General features: G+C 44.8%; 2 protein-coding genes across 4 annotated transcripts in view; one reads left to right on the forward strand and one right to left on the reverse strand.

Moving 5' to 3' along the window:
• The window catches only part of LOC115147248 (cytosolic purine 5'-nucleotidase), a 31,915-nt gene extending 27,608 nt beyond the window's left edge, over positions 1-4,307 (reverse strand). Inside the window, exon 1 of one of the 3 annotated variants that reach the window (XM_029689386.1) lies at positions 4,286-4,307. The gene's annotated coding sequence lies outside the window, so the exon portion shown is untranslated. Of the gene's footprint in view, positions 1-1,263; positions 1,482-4,285 lie in introns of those variants that run through there. The other 2 variants (XM_029689385.1, XM_029689387.1) reach the window with 2 other exon arrangements.
• A 39-nt stretch (positions 4,308-4,346) lies between these two features.
• LOC115147249 (glial fibrillary acidic protein) lies at positions 4,347-10,670 on the forward strand. Its single transcript, XM_029689388.1, has 3 exons — positions 4,347-5,480; positions 6,268-6,392; positions 6,950-10,670. Exons 1-3 carry the CDS (start codon positions 4,419-4,421, stop codon positions 7,287-7,289), a joined length of 1,527 nt encoding a protein of 508 aa, XP_029545248.1. The 5' UTR covers positions 4,347-4,418; the 3' UTR covers positions 7,290-10,670.
• The last annotated feature ends 9,018 nt before the right edge of the window (positions 10,671-19,688 follow it).

The raw sequence follows: 19,688 nt of genomic DNA on the forward strand, positions 1-19,688 counted from the left end.
CTTTTTGGAATAGATAAAAGTTTGCCTATTCCAGCCTTATGCTCCTTGACAAACCAGTGAAGAAATGCAGAGTATAGCTTTAACATTTTGTAATGGGCTATACAATCAAAGACCAAGTTAATATTTTTTATCCTCAATTGAAAATTATACAGTGTTCAGACTTGGTCCAAGGTCCTACAGGGAACACTGGACCTGCCTTGTCAGCCCAATCAATGCCGGATTGGCTGATGATGCACCATGCCAGATATGTTTTTGATGAAACAAATAGCTGCTACATAACGTTAGCTATCAAACTACTTTTTACGTTTGCTAAAAGAATGGGCAAATCAACACAAGGTAAAAAGAATGTCAAGTAAACTAGCAGTAACTACTCCATTTGAGTAGCAAGCAATAATCAGCTGAGCTACGCTAGCTAGCATGGTAGCTAACAGCAATTTTGTGGCCAACAAAAAGTTATAAGTTAGTTAGCTAGGTCACATTTTAAATTCAGTAGCTAGGTATGTGCTTTAAAAGGTGCAATATGCATAAATCACTTGCTAATATTTCACCTGAGTTCAGTTTGTGACAAAACAACCAGTAATTGTGTAGAGAATCATTGTACCATCTAATATATTTTCAATAAACAAAAATATTGTATTTTCAGCTGTTTGAAGCTGGTATACAAAACCAAAACTTAAGAACGGGAAGCATAGAAAAAGCGCACATAGAACAGATCTACAGCTTCTTAGACTTGCTTTCAATCATAATGAAAGATCTATAACCTGTATTTCTATATGAATTTGGTTGGGGGTCGCCCAAAAAAAAGTTACATATTGCATCTTTAATAACTAGGTTTAGCTCATTGTTAGCCTGAATATATACTGTAGCTACCTTTTAATTATAGGCTCAGCTCGCGCAGGGCTTGTCATTATGCGCTTATCTTGCCAGCACAAACAATGGTCTGTCAAATCACCTTTTCTTTGCTTGCAGGTCGCCAAGGGGGTTAGCTAGTAATGTAGCTCGTTATAGCTACCTCGTCAGCTAACAGCTGATTAGAGAGTTTAGCATTAAATACTAACGTTAGGCAATTTACAAAATGGACGTTAGTTAAGCCACAATTTAACTATTTTGTCGCATTTATTAGCATTATGCTAAGCTAGCTAGCAGGTTACAAAACAACCATTCACATCTGCTCCCCCTTCACGGAAAAGCCAAAGTGGCATACTGTCTATAGTGGAATAGAGCAAAAACGGATGTTCTGTGGCCGGTTGTACATACACTCACCTCTGTATTCCTCGATAAAGCAAAAGCTGCACCGTTTGATAATCTGAGCATGCGCTTCATACACGATCAACGTGGAACAAAATCGAAAAAAGTATCTGAAATGCACTCGCAGAAGAACAAGTAAATAGGTTATGCATACACAGTCCGTGGAGATATGATTCTTTCGCAATTTCTTGGAAAAGCTCTCCACTGACAGTGGATTGTTACCGAGGCAGTGGGCGGCGTTTTTCTGCTGTAAGGGGGAGGGACATAAATTGTATTATTGAACTGTGATGATTTTAGGCTGAATACAATTCTGATATCATCAATGGGCCGTCAATGAGACTACTGTTGCAATTCCTTTCATTCACTAAATGTATGTAGAATAAAAATACAATTGTGATTGTGACTAGGTGACAGTTCCACGTGATGAAGGCCTAAGGGCCAGGCTCCAGTCTGTTATTGCTGTCTCCCTAATCTACCTCTGTGTCTCCCCTGCTGTTTAGCAGTTTTAATGACTGAAAAAATCATGTTTATATCTGTTCAGCCTGCATGTAGGCATCCTATAACACCTCCCCGGTGGCATCAGCTGGAACTCTGTGTTCAGTGCATGTGTGGGGTCCGATATGACCCTGTCCTGGAGAGAAGAGGGAAGTGTCATGGCTATAATCTTCCCTGCTGTCTTAGTCAGTCTCAAGATTTGGCCTTTGAGCTGCGTCGTCAGGTTACCAAACCATGTAACAGTGAACTGCACCGTCAGGTTACCAAACCATGTAACAGTGAACTGCACCGTCAGGTTACCAAACCATGTAACAGTGAGCTGCACCGTCAAGTTACCAAACCATGTAACAGTGAACTGCACCGTCAGGTTACCAAACCATGTAACAGTGAGCTGCACCATCAAGTTACCAAACCATGTAACAGTGAACTGCACTGTCAGGTTACCAAACCATGTAACAGTGAACTGCACCATCAGGTTACCAAACCATGTAACAGTGAGCTGCACCGTCAGGTTACCAAACCATGTAACAGTGAGCTGCACCGTCAAGTTACCAAACCATGTAACAGTGAACTGCACCGTCAGGTTACCAAACCATGTAACAGTGAACTGCACCGTCAGGTTACCAAACCATGTAACAATAAGCTGCACCGTCAGGTTACCAAACCATGTAACAGTGAACTGCACCGTCAGGTTACCAAACCATGTAACAGTGAGCTGCACCGTCAAGTTACCAAACCATGTAACAGTGAACTGCACCGTTAGGTTACCAAACCATGTAACAGTGAACTGCACCGTCAGGTTACCAAACCATGTAACAGTGAACTGCACTGTCAGGTTACCAAACCATGTAACAGTGAACTGCACCGTCAGGTTACCAAACTATGTAACAGTGAACTGCACTGTCAGGTTACCAAACCATGTAGCAGTGAACTGCACCGTCAGGTTACTAAACCATGTAACAGTGAACTGCACCGTCAGGTTACCAAACCATGTAACAGTGAACTGCACCGTCAGGTTACCAAACCATGTAACAGTGAACTGCACCGTCAGGTTACCAAACCATGTAACAGTGAACTGCACCGTCAGGTTACTAAACCATGTAACAGTGAACTGCACCGTCAGGTTACCAAATCATGTAACAGTGAACTGCACCGTCAGGTTACCAAACCATGTAACAGTGAACTGCACCGTCAGGTTACCAAACCATGTAACAGTGAACTGCACCGTCAGGTTACCAAACCATGTAACAGTGAGCTGCACCGTCAGGTTACCAAACCATGTAACAGTGAACTGCACCGTCAGGTTACCAAACCATGTAACAGTGAACTGCACCGTCAGGTTACCAAACCATGTAACAGTGAACTGCACCGTCAGGTTACCAAACCATGTAACAGTGAACTGCACCGTCAGGTTACTAAACCATGTAACAGTGAACTGCACCGTCAGGTTACCAAACCATGTAACAGTGAACTGCACCGTCAGGTTACCAAACCATGTAACAGTGAACTGCACTGTCAGGTTACCAAACCATGTAAAAGTGAGATGCACCGTCAGGTTACCAAACCATGTAACAGTGAGATGCACTGTCAGGTTACCAAACCATCCATGTACAGTAACAATGCCATAGCGTATGATTGACCCAATAGTAGATGGGTGAATAATCTGCCCACGGGGCATTAGAATCTATCTGTCTATCATCCATCTCATGTCATATTTAAAGATATAAATGTCTGCTAAAGCAATTTAGAATACCAGGCTGTATAAAACCAACACTGTCTACATCCATCCATCCATCTAACCACATGCACCTAGCCTTGTATTTAGCTGCAGCTGTCCCATCCCAAGCTCTGGGGCCGTGCAGTACGAGTTGCGTCAACAGAGGGCAGCATCACACAACCATTTCCATGGGAGGTGTGGAGAGAGGTCTGATTCTGGAAAGCTGCATGATGACTAAGGATGATACAGGGATATTTACAAACTAAATCTAGCCATATGTCAGAAATGTGCTGGATCCTCTGCAGGACAATATCTGATGTAGGCCTATTAACGTAGAGACAAGACGCTTCATAGTTCATGGTTCATAATTGTCGTGTCAAATTATGTAGAAGGACCTTTATTACTTTCAGTAATGGGAGTAGCTCACACATGGCAGTAACACGTCAGGCTCACTTTCTAAAATAATATACATTTCAGTATTACTACCGGTTTTAGTCTACAGAATAAATGTGTTAGGCAGCCTAAACGCATCCTAAGTCCAATAGTATTGAGAATGAAAATGGCACAGGTTTAGAACAACATTAAATATAGTTTAGTACAATGTCTCCTCAGAGGTGAGTGGCTAAAACGAGATAAAATATTTCTTGCTGAAATCAGCACTGCGCCAAAACGGACAGTTCCATCTACCGGCTCTAGCGTCCAAAATAGGTACGGCTCCTTAGATGTGAGTTTAATCACTAATATAAATGTGGTTATTAACGCTTTAAACGTGCTTATAATCAATGACTCAGTATATTTAAGGTATTTGATGAGAGGTTGTTTTACCTGGGAAATCTGCTGTGGCCAGTTGGGCAGGCTAGAGGTTGACATCAGCCGGCATTAATTATTGATCGTTGGAAGGTCCCCCTATAAAAAGGAGACGCGCCCCCTGCTCTGCTCCCTTTCATCACTCGCCAAGATGAGCTACGGATCTGACTTCAATTCCGCCTCTTCCTACCGAAAGATTTTCGGGGAGTCTCCCCGTTACTCCAGCTCTCCATCCCGGATGAGCAATGCCTCTTTACGCAGCGGCGGTTACCGGTCCCACTCTCAGTCCCGGAGCATGGGCTCTAACCTGGGCTCCTCTTTCCACCAGAAGAGGTCCTCTGGCCGGTCCTACTCGCAGATGCCCATGCCGATGGAGAACTTGGATTTCGCCCAGAGCACGGTGCTCAACAATGAGTTCAAAATCATCCGCACCAACGAGAAGGAGCAGATGATGGGGCTCAATGACCGCTTTGCCATGTTCATCGACAAGGTGCGCAACTTGGAACAGCAGAACAAGGTGCTCGAGACCGAGCTGGTGACCCTGCGTCAGAGGCAGACGGAGCCCTCGCGCCTGGCTGACCTGTACCAGCAGGAGATCCGCGAGCTGCGCTCCCAGCTCGATGAGGTGAACGGCGAGAAGTCCCAGATCCTCATCGAGCGTGACAACATCGAGGAGGACCTGCAGAAGCTCCGCGGCAAATACGATGACGAGTACCGCCTGCGGGAGGAAGCCGAGCAGACCCTCAAGGCGTTCAAGAAGGACGTGGACGACGCCACCATGGTGCGTTTAGACCTGGAGAAGAAGGTAGAATCCCTCCTCGACGAGATCAACTTCATGAGGAAGGTGCACGAGGAGGAGGTGGCCGAGCTCATGAACATGATCCAAGCCGCCCAGGTGTCCGTGGAGATGGAGGTCTCCAAACCTGACCTCACCTCTGCCCTGAAGGAGATCCGAGGCCAGTACGAGTCCATGGCCTCCAAGAACCTCCAGTCCGCCGAGGAGTGGTACAAGTCGAAGTTCGTTGACCTCAACGAGCAGGCCACCCGTAGTCAGGAGGCGATGCGCGCCAGCCGGGAGGAACTCAACGAGTTCAGGAGGCAGCTCCAGTCCAAGACCATCGAGATCGAGAGTCAGAGGGGAACCAACGAGTCCCTGGAAAGGCAGCTCAACGAGATGGAGGAGAGGCACAACCAGGAGATTGGCCAGTACCAGGTAAGAAATTATTTGTTTAGTTTAAATACACTTAAAAGCTCAAATGTGAGCTTATCTTTCTTGCAGTTTGTTTACAAACATGTACGGGATAAAGCAAGAGATAAAGAACTGTTTAGTTTGGAAAGATGTTGCATTTAACCATGTGCAAGAAATTAAAAGAAATTAAAAGAAAATCACAATTGCTGTTCTAATAAAAGTGGGGAATTTAGCTATATAACATTATTTTAGAGCTATTAAATTGTTTTACTAAAATGCACAACACGAGAGCTGTAAAATAAAAGTGTTGAGATGACAATAGGAGCTGTTCACTTTCCAGGGTGCTGAAACTATTCAGGTGGCGTGATAAGACGCTCGGTCACCGATCACAGGGCTGCGGTTGAAAGCGTATTTGAGCTTTTTTTGAGTTTGGAAGTTGAAAACCACTGTTCTAATTTTAAAATACACACGCGCCTCTCACTGTAACTGTTTTGTGTTGTACTTAGTAACTAAGAAACTCATTGAATGCTCTCTTATAACCGTATTTTATTTGGCGTTACATTTACATTTACATTTGTGCGCGTTAGTGCGTCTCTGTACATAGTGATGAAATATTCTTTGGAGAGCGGCCTGTTCTTGGTTATTTAAAATCGAATTTATAATCTTATTGTTATCGTTATTCTCTTGAGTCAGACATCACGAACTCTCAGAAAAAACGTAGGCTATATTAAAACATAGCCTATATCAACACAATTCACTTTTAGGGTCGCCACTGTATCACAATTTGTTTTCTACTTGAATATGTTACCAGGACAACATGGCCGAGCTGGACAATGACCTGAGGACCACTAAGAGCGAGATGGCCCGTCACCTGCGGGAGTACCAGGACCTGCTGAATGTCAAGATGGCGCTGGATATTGAAATTGCTGCATACAGGTACTTAATATAATCATATATAATAATATAATATATGCAATTTAGCAGATGCTTTTACCCAAAGCCACTTACAGTCATGCATACATTTACCACAGCTTGTATGCATCATTATAATCATAACATTCATCATTGTAATCATAACTTCACAATGCTGTATTACTGTAACATACAAATTGACATCCTAGCTTTCATAAAGTTACAGTAGATTTATTAAGCTTGAAAATGTCATGCCTAAATACCTGCATGACCAACAGTTGATCAGCATCACTTTAAAGATCCTGATTAATCAATGACATAGATTTAGAAGTCATTAGCCACACGCCCTGAGGTGACTTAGCATTACTCTCCTGGGGTAGCATGGGCTGGTCACGTGACTAGTTTATATTTGAACCTGTATTTAACCAACCCTATCTCTCTCCCTTCCTCCCCTCCCGCTATCTCTTTCTCTACATCTCTCCTTCCTCTCCCTCTTCCCTCTGCCCCTGCTTTCTTCTCCCCCCCATCCCTCCCTTCCTCCGTCACACTCCCTCCCTAACACCCCCCCCCCCCCTCCTCAGGAAACTCCTGGAAGGGGAAGAGACCCGCATCAGCACAGGCATCACCTACTCCAGCCCCAGCATGAACATGAGGTCCTCCGAGATGAGGTCCTTCGGCATGAGGTCCTCCGAGATGAGGTCCTCCAACATGAGGTCCTCCGACATGACCTCCTCCGGCGACGTGGACTTGCCCAGCATGGGCAGCTACAACCAGACCACCAGGTACACCACCATCTCTGGAGGATCCAAGAAGGACGAGGGAAAGGACCAGGAGGATGGGCAGAGCAAGTCTGGCAAGGGGTCCAACGACGGAGACCAGAAGGAGTCCAGCGACGCCAACCCCACCAACCAGAAAAACTAGGATCTCCCCTTCCCTTAGGTTTAACCTTCCACCTTCCATCCCCTCCCTCCTACTCCCCATCCCCCTCCCCCCCTTCACAGGGGTATTCTCAGAGGGGAATCCGTTATAGTTTAGACTCTACTACTACTACTGTGTAACCTACCACTATCCAACAACCAATCACTGTACTTCTCTCCACTCTACTCTCTTACTATGACAATAACAAAGTAGTTACAGGCACACTTCTGGCCCTATCAGGAGACACATAGGTTATTATGGTGATAGGAACATACAGTTCAGTACAATACTCCCAACAGTTTACTCTCACTTTGAGCTCGCGCTATTGTATGGCACTAGCCTGGTTTAACCAGACTGAATGCTGTGCTCACTAGAAACAACAGTGAAACACAGCTAAATCAGTTTGGGACGCCAGGCTAGTTTGGCACCGAGCTGTGATAGATGTCATTCAGTTCAAGAAATAATCATGCACCACTGCCACCGCCTATGATAATATTCTCTATACACATTCCATGGGGGGAGGGGGGGATGTGTGCGCGAGAGTTTGAATTTGTGCACGGAAAACAAAAATCCAAAGCATATCAGCTTGTTAACTGTTGTTAATACGTCTACTACATCCACATACTACAATATGAATGAAAGCACTTGTATGGTACGGAGGTGAGAGCTAGAGATCGATCAAGTTTGTTAAAGGAGCACACAGTTATTCAAACTCAGCAGAAAACCAAAAAGATCTGTGATCTTGCTGAGCCATTTTTGCCTTATCTACAACGCAGATAATATTGCGAACTCTGAGTTTCAATGCAATGCAGATAAAAATCTTTTTTTTTTTTCAGACAAACATCACGAGTGACAAAATCAGAGTATATCTAAAAGGCTTGTTCGTACCCTGGTCTCGTCACTGTCAATAGCATCTGCCTTATGATCCCGGTCCACTCAAATTCGCATGACAACATGACAACAGCGCGTTGTTTAAACCGCCACCCCTTCTACACCAGAACCAGAGCTCAACCAACAATGGTTCCACCAAAAGCATCATTACTCTCCAAGATTGCTCTTCGTGTCAATTAACCAAACTTCTATAAAGGCCCAGTCCAGTCAGAAACGTGATTTTCCGGTGTTTTATAAATGTTTACACACTATGAGGTTGGAATAATTCAGTAAAATTGTGAAAATGATGATAATGCCCTTTTAGTGTAAGCGCTGACTGCTGTTTGAATAGACCGCCTGAAATTTCAGCCTAAAAGTGAAACTAGCTAATAATCAAACTGTTATTTGCATGATGTATGTAGTATATCTCAAGCTTGCATGGTGACAGATTGTTAGAGGACCATACTTAATTTTCACACACTCATAACATATAGTAGGAAAGCAATGGGATGCTAGGTTCCACACTTCATTGCCAGTGTTTTACATCGCCATGTACACAACACTCGTTTTAGAACATGAGGTTGTACGTGCTTAGTTGGCCAGTAGGTTAGACTTGAGATGAATGCCATCATTTAGACAGGATGTGACTTCGACACACGCTGCTGACATTGTCCTCAGCTACACTGCTTGGTTCTTGTGTGATGATTATGCGAATGATGAGGATGTTCGTCAAGACGAGGGTCATATTCAGGGCACTTATATATCGATCTAGATGTGATTTCATTTTTACTGTCGATCAGTTTGTGCAAGCCATGACTGGTTACAAGAAAAGGGGCAATGGGAGAAGTGGAAAGAAAAGTAGGAGGTGTGGGACTCTGAGAAACAGGGAGAAAGGAAATTAAACAGAGAGGGAGAGAGAGAAGATGAGCTACCTTTAAATTCCCTTTCTCACGACAGGCTCAATCAATCAAATAGAGAATGCGTAGATAGCGAATGACGTTTTAGCATGAATGCATGGGATTCTACATGGTCCAATAGGGTGTGACGGACAGAATGGTATGCATAAACTCCATTTCCCACGTTCCATTGCGGACTCCTGAAGCCCGTTTGAATTAACAGCGACGTCCAGCCTCCGAACAGTACCACATCACGACACTACGCCTTAGGAACACAACAACTAACAAGCCAAACAAACAAGTAAACAAAAACAAGCCAATAGTCCAGAAAAATGGACCGGACCATGATGCTTTTAAAGCACCATGACCTCTGAAAAATACGGCCATGACGGAATTATTATGTCTGTTGTAAATGATTATGAATGATCTCACCAATAGAAATCTGTATGTAAAGAAACTAGGCAGCCCTTTTGTTTCCTTCTTGTGCACTGTCCAGGTTTCAACACAACTACTTCTGTCTTCTTACCTCTGTATCTTAGCTTGAGTGCCAGTCTATTTCTGCTATGTTGCCAACTCACTGTCTCTCATTGACATAGAGTTGGCAAGAGAGCACAAACAAATCTGGAAATAGGCTACCTCTGTATCTATGTCTGTCTGACTTTCTGCCACGGCTTCTCTAAGCCCTGACCGGCTGCACTCACTCACCCTGCGAATGGAAACCACTGATTGTACAACAAACTACAGAAAGCTGTTGATTGGTGGAGATGTGGTTGCCGTTGTTTTACACGAGGCTTGCGTTACTAAGTGTCTGAGTGTCTGGAGTTGTATGTGTTTGTATATGTGGACAGTTTCCTAGGATAACTCATAGTGGGGAATCAGGTTGGGAAAATCAGAAAGTTTGGCCTACCGTTTCCTTCATTCTTGAGCTCCAATGTAAAGGAAATTTACAAAGGAAAACTGGTTGCAAGTACAAGCACAGCTACATCGACAAGTACAGATACAAGTAGCCTTGTACACAACCACAGGTATAAGTTTAGAATAGCTATGACTTCAACGTAATCAAGAGGGTCAAAGGTGTCTAAATACCATTGCAACAAGCCTCTACAACAAACCTCACTACTACTACTGCAGCACTGCCAAACTTTTCTAAAATGCATGTGCGACAAAAACAACTTTTCGTGTACAAAATAGAGCTGTTTTTGAATACCCATTGCCACGCAAAACCAAAACCGACAAATAATACAAAACAAAACATGGAATGAATGCTATAGTGTTGTCAAAATGCCTTAAAACACCAGCCGCTTTCTAACTGAACGAATCCTAACTTGCACTTGAAGTTAAACTTCCACTTAGCCTCCCATAGATATCAACGCAAGTGAAAATATGACTTAAGTGGAAGTTGGGATTCATGTGCGTCTACGTGTGGTTATGTTTAGGATGTTTTATTCTCAACCATCTTTCTCTAGCGTTAAGAGCAACAGCTACCATGCTAAACTGAATAACTGAAAACATGTAAACGCTTAATATCTGAATGTAGTTGATAGACTATGCTCTGACTCTGTACCTTACTGCTGATGTATGGCACACACCAATAAAACTAGACGTGATTAAGACCGTATCTCTGGGCTTGTTGTGTCTTTCTGATGGGGTTTTTAAAGGACTTGCCTCGTGGAATAAGCGAGCATACCAAACTGGGCACAATTCCACGTCTATTCCACGTCGGTTCAACGTGATTTCATTGAAATGACGTGGAAACAACGTTGATTCAACCAGTGCGTGCCCAGTGGAGTGCACTACCTATTTGACTTCTGATGCACTGTAGCACATTAGACCCAAACTCAACCTTTCACAGTAATGTTTTCTGTGTGTACTCAGTCACGGGAGATCTCAACCAAGCCAAATGACATCGTACATCGACGAATGGGTGGATCCTACGATAAAGTAGCCATTTTTAAGCGGTAATGCAGTCATTATGGTGGTAATGGACCAATCAAGCGAGGTTTAATACATCTATGAAGGAAACATGTAATCCCATTTACTAATGAGATTCTAATCTTATTCAGACACAGGAATAACAGTGGTATGATGGAAAGTGGTTTTCCACTCTTGGTCGTGCTAGGTAAATGAATCTAAGAAATATGCAGGATCTCGGTTTAGATGAATCAGTTATTCTTAGCTTTAAGTGAGCATCTTTTGGGATTCATCTAGCGTTACATGTGTTGATGACTCTATCAAAGCCTAGGTTGTTCATTAGAAGTTGAATGTGCAATAGATAACTCCATTAGTAGACCCATTCACTCTCGCAGTTCACTTTCCAATTAGAGAGCTCTTGTTCATTTTGTCAATGATGAAAGAAGTAGGTAGGAATGTAGGAATGTAAGAGTAATCATTTAACAATTCACACATAAATTCATGAATAAAGAACAAAAGATGTTCATTTCATTTGAATATCCCGCCCCCTCCATCTGTCAGGTGGAAAATGATTGACAGTTGTTGTAGCTGTTTGAACATCTCTGTGTAAAGAAGTGATGCTGAGACAATAAGGGCACAACCACCTTGACGGTTTGGTTATGGCTGTAGTCTGCTCTCCAGTGTCATGGTAGAGAGACACCTTTATAGATTGTCTGCTGTGTTGACCTTTGTATCTCTTCCTCTACCTACCTCATACACACACAAGCGTACAAACCACACACACACACACACACACACACACACACACACACACACACACACACACACACACACACACACACACACACACACACACACACACACACACACAAAACCCTTCCAACACCCAGGCCTTAGGCCTCCATGGACCCCCTGTAAGCCCCTCTCTCCCTGCAGCCTCGGCCTGTGGGCCGGGCCGGATTGGGCTGGGTGGTTCTGTGTGTGTGACGCACTCTGCAGTCCTTCAAAGATTTATACCCCTGCAATGCTGCCGAGTGGAAGGTCTAGCGAGAGGCTCACACAGTGGCATGCCATGTAAAAGCCCTGTTATGAAACAGCCCGCCCTGCATCAGATCAGACCATCCTGCATCGGAGCTATGCCTTTTTTCCCTTGTTATGCAGGTCCCAACTTAACAACCCTGCTCAGAACACTCAGAGATGTTGCCAGATATGTATTTTAGAGAGTGAAACAAATGCTGTCAAGAGTGGATGGCTCAGAGGCCAATGCAAGAAACAATCACAATCACACAAGGTCAGTGTAGCGTGCTGATGGCTAATTTCCTGCTAGCGTCAGCATGTTGCGCACATGCAGTTGGCACACTGTCACGCATAATGTTTTCCTTACAGTGTAAATGATGAACTTAAATGACTTAGTTGGAGTGTATTGGATATGCTTCAGTAGGGACAAACTCTGGATAACCCCAGCAGCTCCATAGCGTGATAGCGGCATATGTTCTAAAATACCTCTACAATGAACTACGTGAACAGAGAGAGGAATGACTAAGGCAATCATGACTAGTCAGCTTGTGTTTTGAGGAAACATTCTCTCTCTTTCTCCGTTTCTATCGCTCTCAACTTCTCTCTCTATCGCTATCTCAATATCTCTCTCTCAGGGTCTCTCTCTCCCTGTTTCACCTCTGTTCTCTATCTTTCTCCCTCTCTCTCCCTCTCTCCCTCCCTTTCTCCCTCCCTCCTCGTCCTCCCTCTCTCTCTCCGTGAGGGATGTTCTGAAAAGTAAACATGTTTTATCTTTCCGGGGTCATGGTGGTGAGTCTTTCTCTCCTCTCTGTTGGCGGTGGACGGGGCAATGACAATCAGGCCGTGGGCTGTGGCTGCGGAGCCATAAACCACACACACACCCACACACCTGACTGGGGCTGGGGGAACGAGGGAGACCATAAACTTCATCTGGCCATCAGCGCCTCGGATCAATGCAATCGCTCCTCTGTGGGAGAACAAGAGAAGGAGTGAGTCATCATGGTACCAGGCAGGTCACCCGCGATACAAGTCAGTATTCGACGTCCATCCATGTCTGAGGACGTCGGGAGATGACGTGGAAACCTGCCACTAGGAGCAACAGTGAGCGCTGTAACCTTCAAGTAGGTTTCAGTTTTGTGGATGGGGATGGCGGATTGGCACCGAACGGTGCATGTTCGAATCCAGCGATATCATTTTTAGTTTTTCTGTTTTAAGCCTATCCCAAACCTTAACCTTTACCTTAATCATTCGGAGGTAATGCCTTGAACACTTCGAAATTTGACGTCTGAGAAACATGGATGAACGTGTGATTTTGACGTGAGACTGTTAGAGCTTGTAGCACAGCACGGACAGACGCAGAGTCACATACACAGATGCACATATTCACATACGCACACATGCACGCACACACACATCCATACACACACACTCCCATAAATCATCTCATTACTTCATCAGTGACGACTTGTGATATATGTAATGTACGTTAATTGATTTGCCAGACGGAAAATATTTACACAAGAAGCAACCTAATATCACACAGTCGAACTCTCAGTCATTTAGTAAGTTCACCATTCTGTAGGTCAAAATCCCTGAACCCAAGGGCCCACTGAAAACAACAATTATGATACATTACCATTACATTGTATATATATTCCCTATAGCAACAGTATGATATCAGCCTGCAGCCTCTTCTAATGAAATGAAATCACCCACAGCTCTAACCCCTGCTGCTCCTTACCCCGGTGGGAGTAGACCCATTCATCACACTCTCTCACAGGCTTACCTGTCACTTAGTCCACCCACAGACCCATAAACGCAGCACACACACACACACACACACACGTGCGCATGGAAGCGGATGCACACACGGGCACACACACACACACACATAAATGCGCAGACACACACAGTCTCTCCCGCCCACCACTACTTCAATGGGCCGTAAAAAAGCACATTCCGGAATCAAGGCAAGGAATACGACTGTTAATGAAAAATTCCTGAAGTTGTAGCTTTTAACCCGCATGTTATGTATCACCTGACGGCAGACAGGAGGAGGGAGGAATTATTGGTTGTAAAATGGTGGACGTGCTGCAGTCTCCCATCTCAAGGTCTCGTTAGAAAGTGATTGAGCATCTTCAGAGGTCACCGTCCAGGGCTGTTGATGTCATCAGTAGGCGTCCTGAGGGTTATCGTTAAGCTTGAACTCTGTGTCTAATGAATGTGAGAGAATAGTATGGCCTTCAATCTTTTACCAGTACCAGTGGAGGCCGGTGGGAGGAGCTATAGGAGGACGGGCTCATTGTAATGGCTGGAATAGAACGTATGGACAGGAGTCAAACATGTGGTTTGATGTATTTGATATTGTTCCAAATCATTCCATTCCAGCCATTACAATAAGCCCATCCTCCTATAGCTCCTCCCACCAGCCTTAACTGACCAGAACATGAATATGTAAATAGGCATGTTGTATTAAACACACTGTATTTGCAATATGCAGATGGCATATGCAGATGCTGTGCAGGACCTATGATCTATTTATCCAATCTTTGTAATGTTTCAAAAACCTTTTTTTCTAGGCAGACATAGACAATCAACATGTTAAAAATAACAAATATTAGGAAAACACTTCTTTGCATAGCTTGGTCTCGTTACCTGTAAACAAAGTGTTAATTCTGGGTCGCTAGTGGCTGCTGTTGCCTTGGATACTGTTGCTAACGTCCCGCTGTGCTCTAGCGGCCTTGAGAGCCACCTCTCAGACAAATTGGGCAGTCAGGAAGATAGACACAGACAGACAGACAGACAGACAGACAGACAGACAGACAGACAGACAGACAGACAGACAGACAGACAGACAGACAGACAGACAGACAGACAGACAGACAGACACACACACACACACACACACACACACACACACACACACACACACACACACACACACACACACACACACACACACACACACACACACACAGTCTTGTCAGTGCCTGGTGTTGCATCCAAAAGACGAAGAAGATCAGACATCACAGTTTAAACTCACGGACAAGTAACCTCTCAGTCGATAGGAACCCAAGCCTACAGGTTCAGTAGTCAGGGACCAGTAACCTCTCAGTCGATAGGAACCCAAGCCTACAGGTTCAGTAGTCAGGGACCAGTAATCTCTCAGTCGATAGGAACCCAAGCCTACAGGTTCAGTAGTCAGGGACCAGTAACCTCTCAGTCGATAGGAACCCAAGCCTACAGGTTCAGTAGTCAGGGACCAGTAACCTCTCAGTCGATAGGAACCCAAGCCTACAGGTTCAGTAGTCAGGGACCAGTAACCTCTCAGTCGATAGGAACCCAAGCCTACAGGTTCAGTAGTCAGGGACCAGTAACCTCTCAGTCGATAGGAACCCAAGCCTACAGGTTCAGTAGTTAGGGACCAGTCATTGTATCATTCAGTGGCTGCAGACAGAGCCCCAGCTGGTCATAGTACAGGGACTATTACAAACAGGACAGTATGTTTTTTTATCATGGTGAATTCTCATAGAGGTTTGTTGTGTGCTGTCGTGGCAGTTTCCTGTGATTGGAAAGTGTCCCACATCCAGAAAATAATAGGCTAGCGTTGTTTTAGTAGCCTACTGCCAGCAGTAGCTTTATCTCAGTACTCTGACAGTCTCCAGTGTCCCGGCCCATTACACAGGCGTCTAGTAACCTGCTGTGGTGCCCCTCTGGAAATCATAGAAACAGCATAAGTCAAATGATGTGGGAGCCCAGAGTCCAACAATCAGTATTACTGCAGATAAAAGGCTTGTATAAGGTGCCAAAAACAAAAGGTGGCTTCAACAGAAGAGCTGCAGGGGCTAAGAATAATACAGGATATTGACATGGTAAAGGACTAAAAATAGCATATTGATTCATAAAGAAAATCCCACTGAGCGCACACTGGTAGAATCAACGATGTTTCCACATCATTTGAATGAAATGACGTTGAACCAACATGGAATAGACGTTGAATTGACGTCTGTGCCCAGTGGGATAATCCAGAAACCAAGAGTACGTCCAAGCAAAATATAATACAGCTAGCAGCTATACCAAACCAAATCTCCAATTACTACAATCAGTGCCTCCCCATGAATGAGAAAAAAAACTGTGTCACGTTACCCAAAAGGATAAGTGACTCAGGACTCTCCCTGCTATGAAAACAGCGTGTTTTTCCGCTAGCTGGTGCTAATTATAGATCAGACCGACTCAACAGAGCGAGACAGACAGAAGAACAAAGGGATCGGCTGTACTGCTGCTGTCACCATGGACACCATGCACTAGTCTTATATAATCTCCCCTGAAGGAGATGGAACAGTCTATTCCCTGGTATTATCTGTACTGAGCCCAGAGCCCTGAACCCTGAGCCCAGAGCCCTGAGCCCCTGAACCCTGAACCCTGAGCCCCTGAGCCCTGAGCCCAGAGCCCTGAGCCCCTGAACCCTGAGCCCAGAGCCCTGAGCCCCTGAACCCTGAGCCCAGAGCCCTGAGCCCCTGAACCCTGAGCCCAGAGCCCTGAGCCCCTGAACCCTGAGGGATCCAGCAGCAGAGGCAGAAGAAACAGAACAGACCTACAGTATCTAACCCCATTAGAGACTCAGTAACGGTTCAACAAGATACACACACACACACACACACACACACACACACACACACACACACACACACACACACACACACACACACACACACACACACACACACACACACACACACACACACACACACACACACACATCTCACCCCATCAGCCTAACTGTTCAGATGGCTAGACAGACCAGCCTGGGGAGGAAGACAGTGTTATTCTCTGTCTCTTTATACAGCTGACTGGGTTGGTGTGCAATATGAGAATCCAGCTGAGCTCTCCCCTGTCTGTCATACAGCAAGCTAGAATGGGAATATTCAGTCAGCTCTCCCCTGTCTGTCATACAGCAAGCTAGAATGGGGATATTCAGTCAGCCCTCCCGTCTGTCATACAGCAAGCTAGAATGGGGATATTCAGTCAGCTCTCCCCTGTCTGTCATACAGCAAGCTAGAATGGGAATATTTAGTCAGCTCTCCCCTGTCTGTCATACAGCAAGCTAGAATGGGGATATTCAGTCAGCCCTCCCGTCTGTCATACAGCAAGCTAGAATGGGGATATTCAGTCAGCTCTCCCCTGTCTGTCATACAGCAAGCTAGAATGGGAATATTCAGTCAGCTCTCCCCTGTCTGTCATACAGCAAGCTAGAATGGGGATATTCAGTCAGCCCTCCCGTCTGTCATACAGCAAGCTAGAATGGGGATATTCAGTCAGCTCTCCCCTGTCTGTCATACAGCAAGCTAGAATGGGAATATTCAGTCAGCTCTCCCCTGTCTGTCATACAGCAAGCTAAATGGGAATATACAGTCAGCTCTCCCCTGTCTGTCATACAGCAAGCTAGAATGGGAATACACAGTCAGCTCTCCCCTGTCTGTCATACAGCAAGCTAGAATGGGAATATTCAGTCAGCTCTCCCCTGTCTGTCATACAGCAAGCTAGAATGGGAATATACAGTCAGCCCTCCCGTCTGTCATACAGCAAGCTAGAATGGGAATATACAGTCAGCTCTCCCCTGTCTGTCATACAGCAAACTAGAATGGGAATATACAGTCAGCTCTCCCCTGTCTGTCATACAGCAAGCTAGAATGGGGATATTCAGTCAGCCCTCCCGTCTGTCATACAGCAAGCTAGAATGGGAATATTCAGTCAGCTCCCCTCTGTGTACATTGAAGGTTCTGCTGCATGGTCTTTATGATAGTGATACTGCATAAGGCATTTAAATGCTCTGCTGTAATACATTATAGAGTAATAATCATACAGATGTAGGATCTTAATTTGAGGCAGTTTTCTACAGCAGGAAAATAATCCTGCAGCAACAGGAAATGTGAATAATTATGTGGATTACAATTTCTGGACATTTTTGTAGGGGTTGATACATTTTTCGTAAGGGAAAATCAAGTTTGACATTTCTAAGTGGAAATTACAAACTTTGGAAGCCTTTTTTATCCCACCCCTTTTTCTCCCCAACTTTGTGATATCCAATTGGTAGTTACAGTCTCGTCCCATCGCTGCAATTCCCGTACGGACTTGGAAGAGGCGAAGGTCGAGAGCCGTGCGTCCTCCAAAACACGACCCCGCCAAGCCGCACTGCTTCTTGACACAATGCTCGCTTAACCCGGAAGCCAGCTGCACCAATGTGTCGGAGGAAACACTGTACACCTAGTCGACCGTGTCAGCGTGCATTGCGCCCACCCCGCCACAGGAGTTGCTAGAGCGCGATGGAACAAGGACAACCCTGCCGGCTAAACCCGCCCCTAACCCGGATGACGCTGGGCCAATTGTGTGCCGCCTCATGGGTCTCACGGTCGCAGCCGGCTGTGACACAGCCTGGGATCGAACCAGGATCTGTAGTGATGCAGTGCCTTAGACCGCTGCGCCACTTGGGAAGCCCAGAAGCCTTTTTAAACCTTAAATACACAAGTTTTACATTTGAGCATTGCAGGAAAGTTCTCCTGCAATGGGGTGACCAAATTAAGATCCTACATCTGTATCCATTGAGGATAAAAGCACTCTCCTGTCTTTACATTCAACATTCTGGAATATAGGCCTTAGATAAATAACTGCTATACATATATTGATGGATGTTATAGTTAGTGTTGCGAGTCAGTGTGTTGATGTGGAGTGTGTCTCTGCAAAACTCCTCGTAAAGCCAAGCCTTTTCTCCTCCTGTCCCTGGGGAGCCCAACACCACGTCACGCCACTGCCGTTCTGACTGCGGCAGAGGATGGCACACACAGAGAGAGAAAGAGAAAGAGACAGTGTGGGTAGATCAAAGCATAATGCAGGATAGCATTTGTTTTCATTTGCATTAGTTTACATTACAAGTTATTGTTTTTGCAGACTTACAGTATAACACATTAATCTTAGAATTGCATAGCAACATGTTCCTTGTTGTACACCACATGGCAGAGAAAAGCAGTCAGTCCACATAAAAAAATACCACAGTGTAGTTTAGAATACTATAGTACTTACAATGGTAGTATTCAGACCCCTTTTCCAAATTTTGATACGTTACAGCCTTATTCTAAAATAGATTCAATTGTTTTTTCCCCTCATCAATCTACACACAATACCCTAGAATGACAAAGCAAAAACAGATATTGAGATTTTTGCTAATTTATTAAAAAGAATCACTGAAAAATCACATTTACATAAGTATTCAGACACTTTACTCATTACTTTGTTAAAGCACCTTTGGCAGCAATTACAGCCTTGAGTGTTCTTGGGTATGACGCTACAAGCGTGGCACATCTGTATTTGGGGAGTTTTTCCCCATTCTTCTCTGCAGATCCTCACAAGCTCTGTCAGGTTGGATGGGGAGCGTCGCTGCACAGCTATTTTCAGGTCCCTCCAGAGATGTTTACTCATTACTTTGTTAAAGCACCTTTGGCAGCAATTACAGCCTTGAGTGTTCTTGGGTATGACGCTACAAGCGTGGCACATCTGTATTTGGGGAGTTTTTCCCCATTCTTCTCTGCAGATCCTCACAAGCTCTGTCAGGTTGGATGGGGAGCGTCGCTGCACAGCTATTTTCAGGTCCCTCCAGAGATGTTAGATCGGGTTCAAGTCCGGGCTCTGGCTGGGTCACTCAAGGACATTTAGA

Source organism: Salmo trutta, chromosome 14 (assembly GCF_901001165.1).
Source record: "Salmo trutta chromosome 14, fSalTru1.1, whole genome shotgun sequence".
Lineage (NCBI taxonomy): Eukaryota > Metazoa > Chordata > Actinopteri > Salmoniformes > Salmonidae > Salmo > Salmo trutta.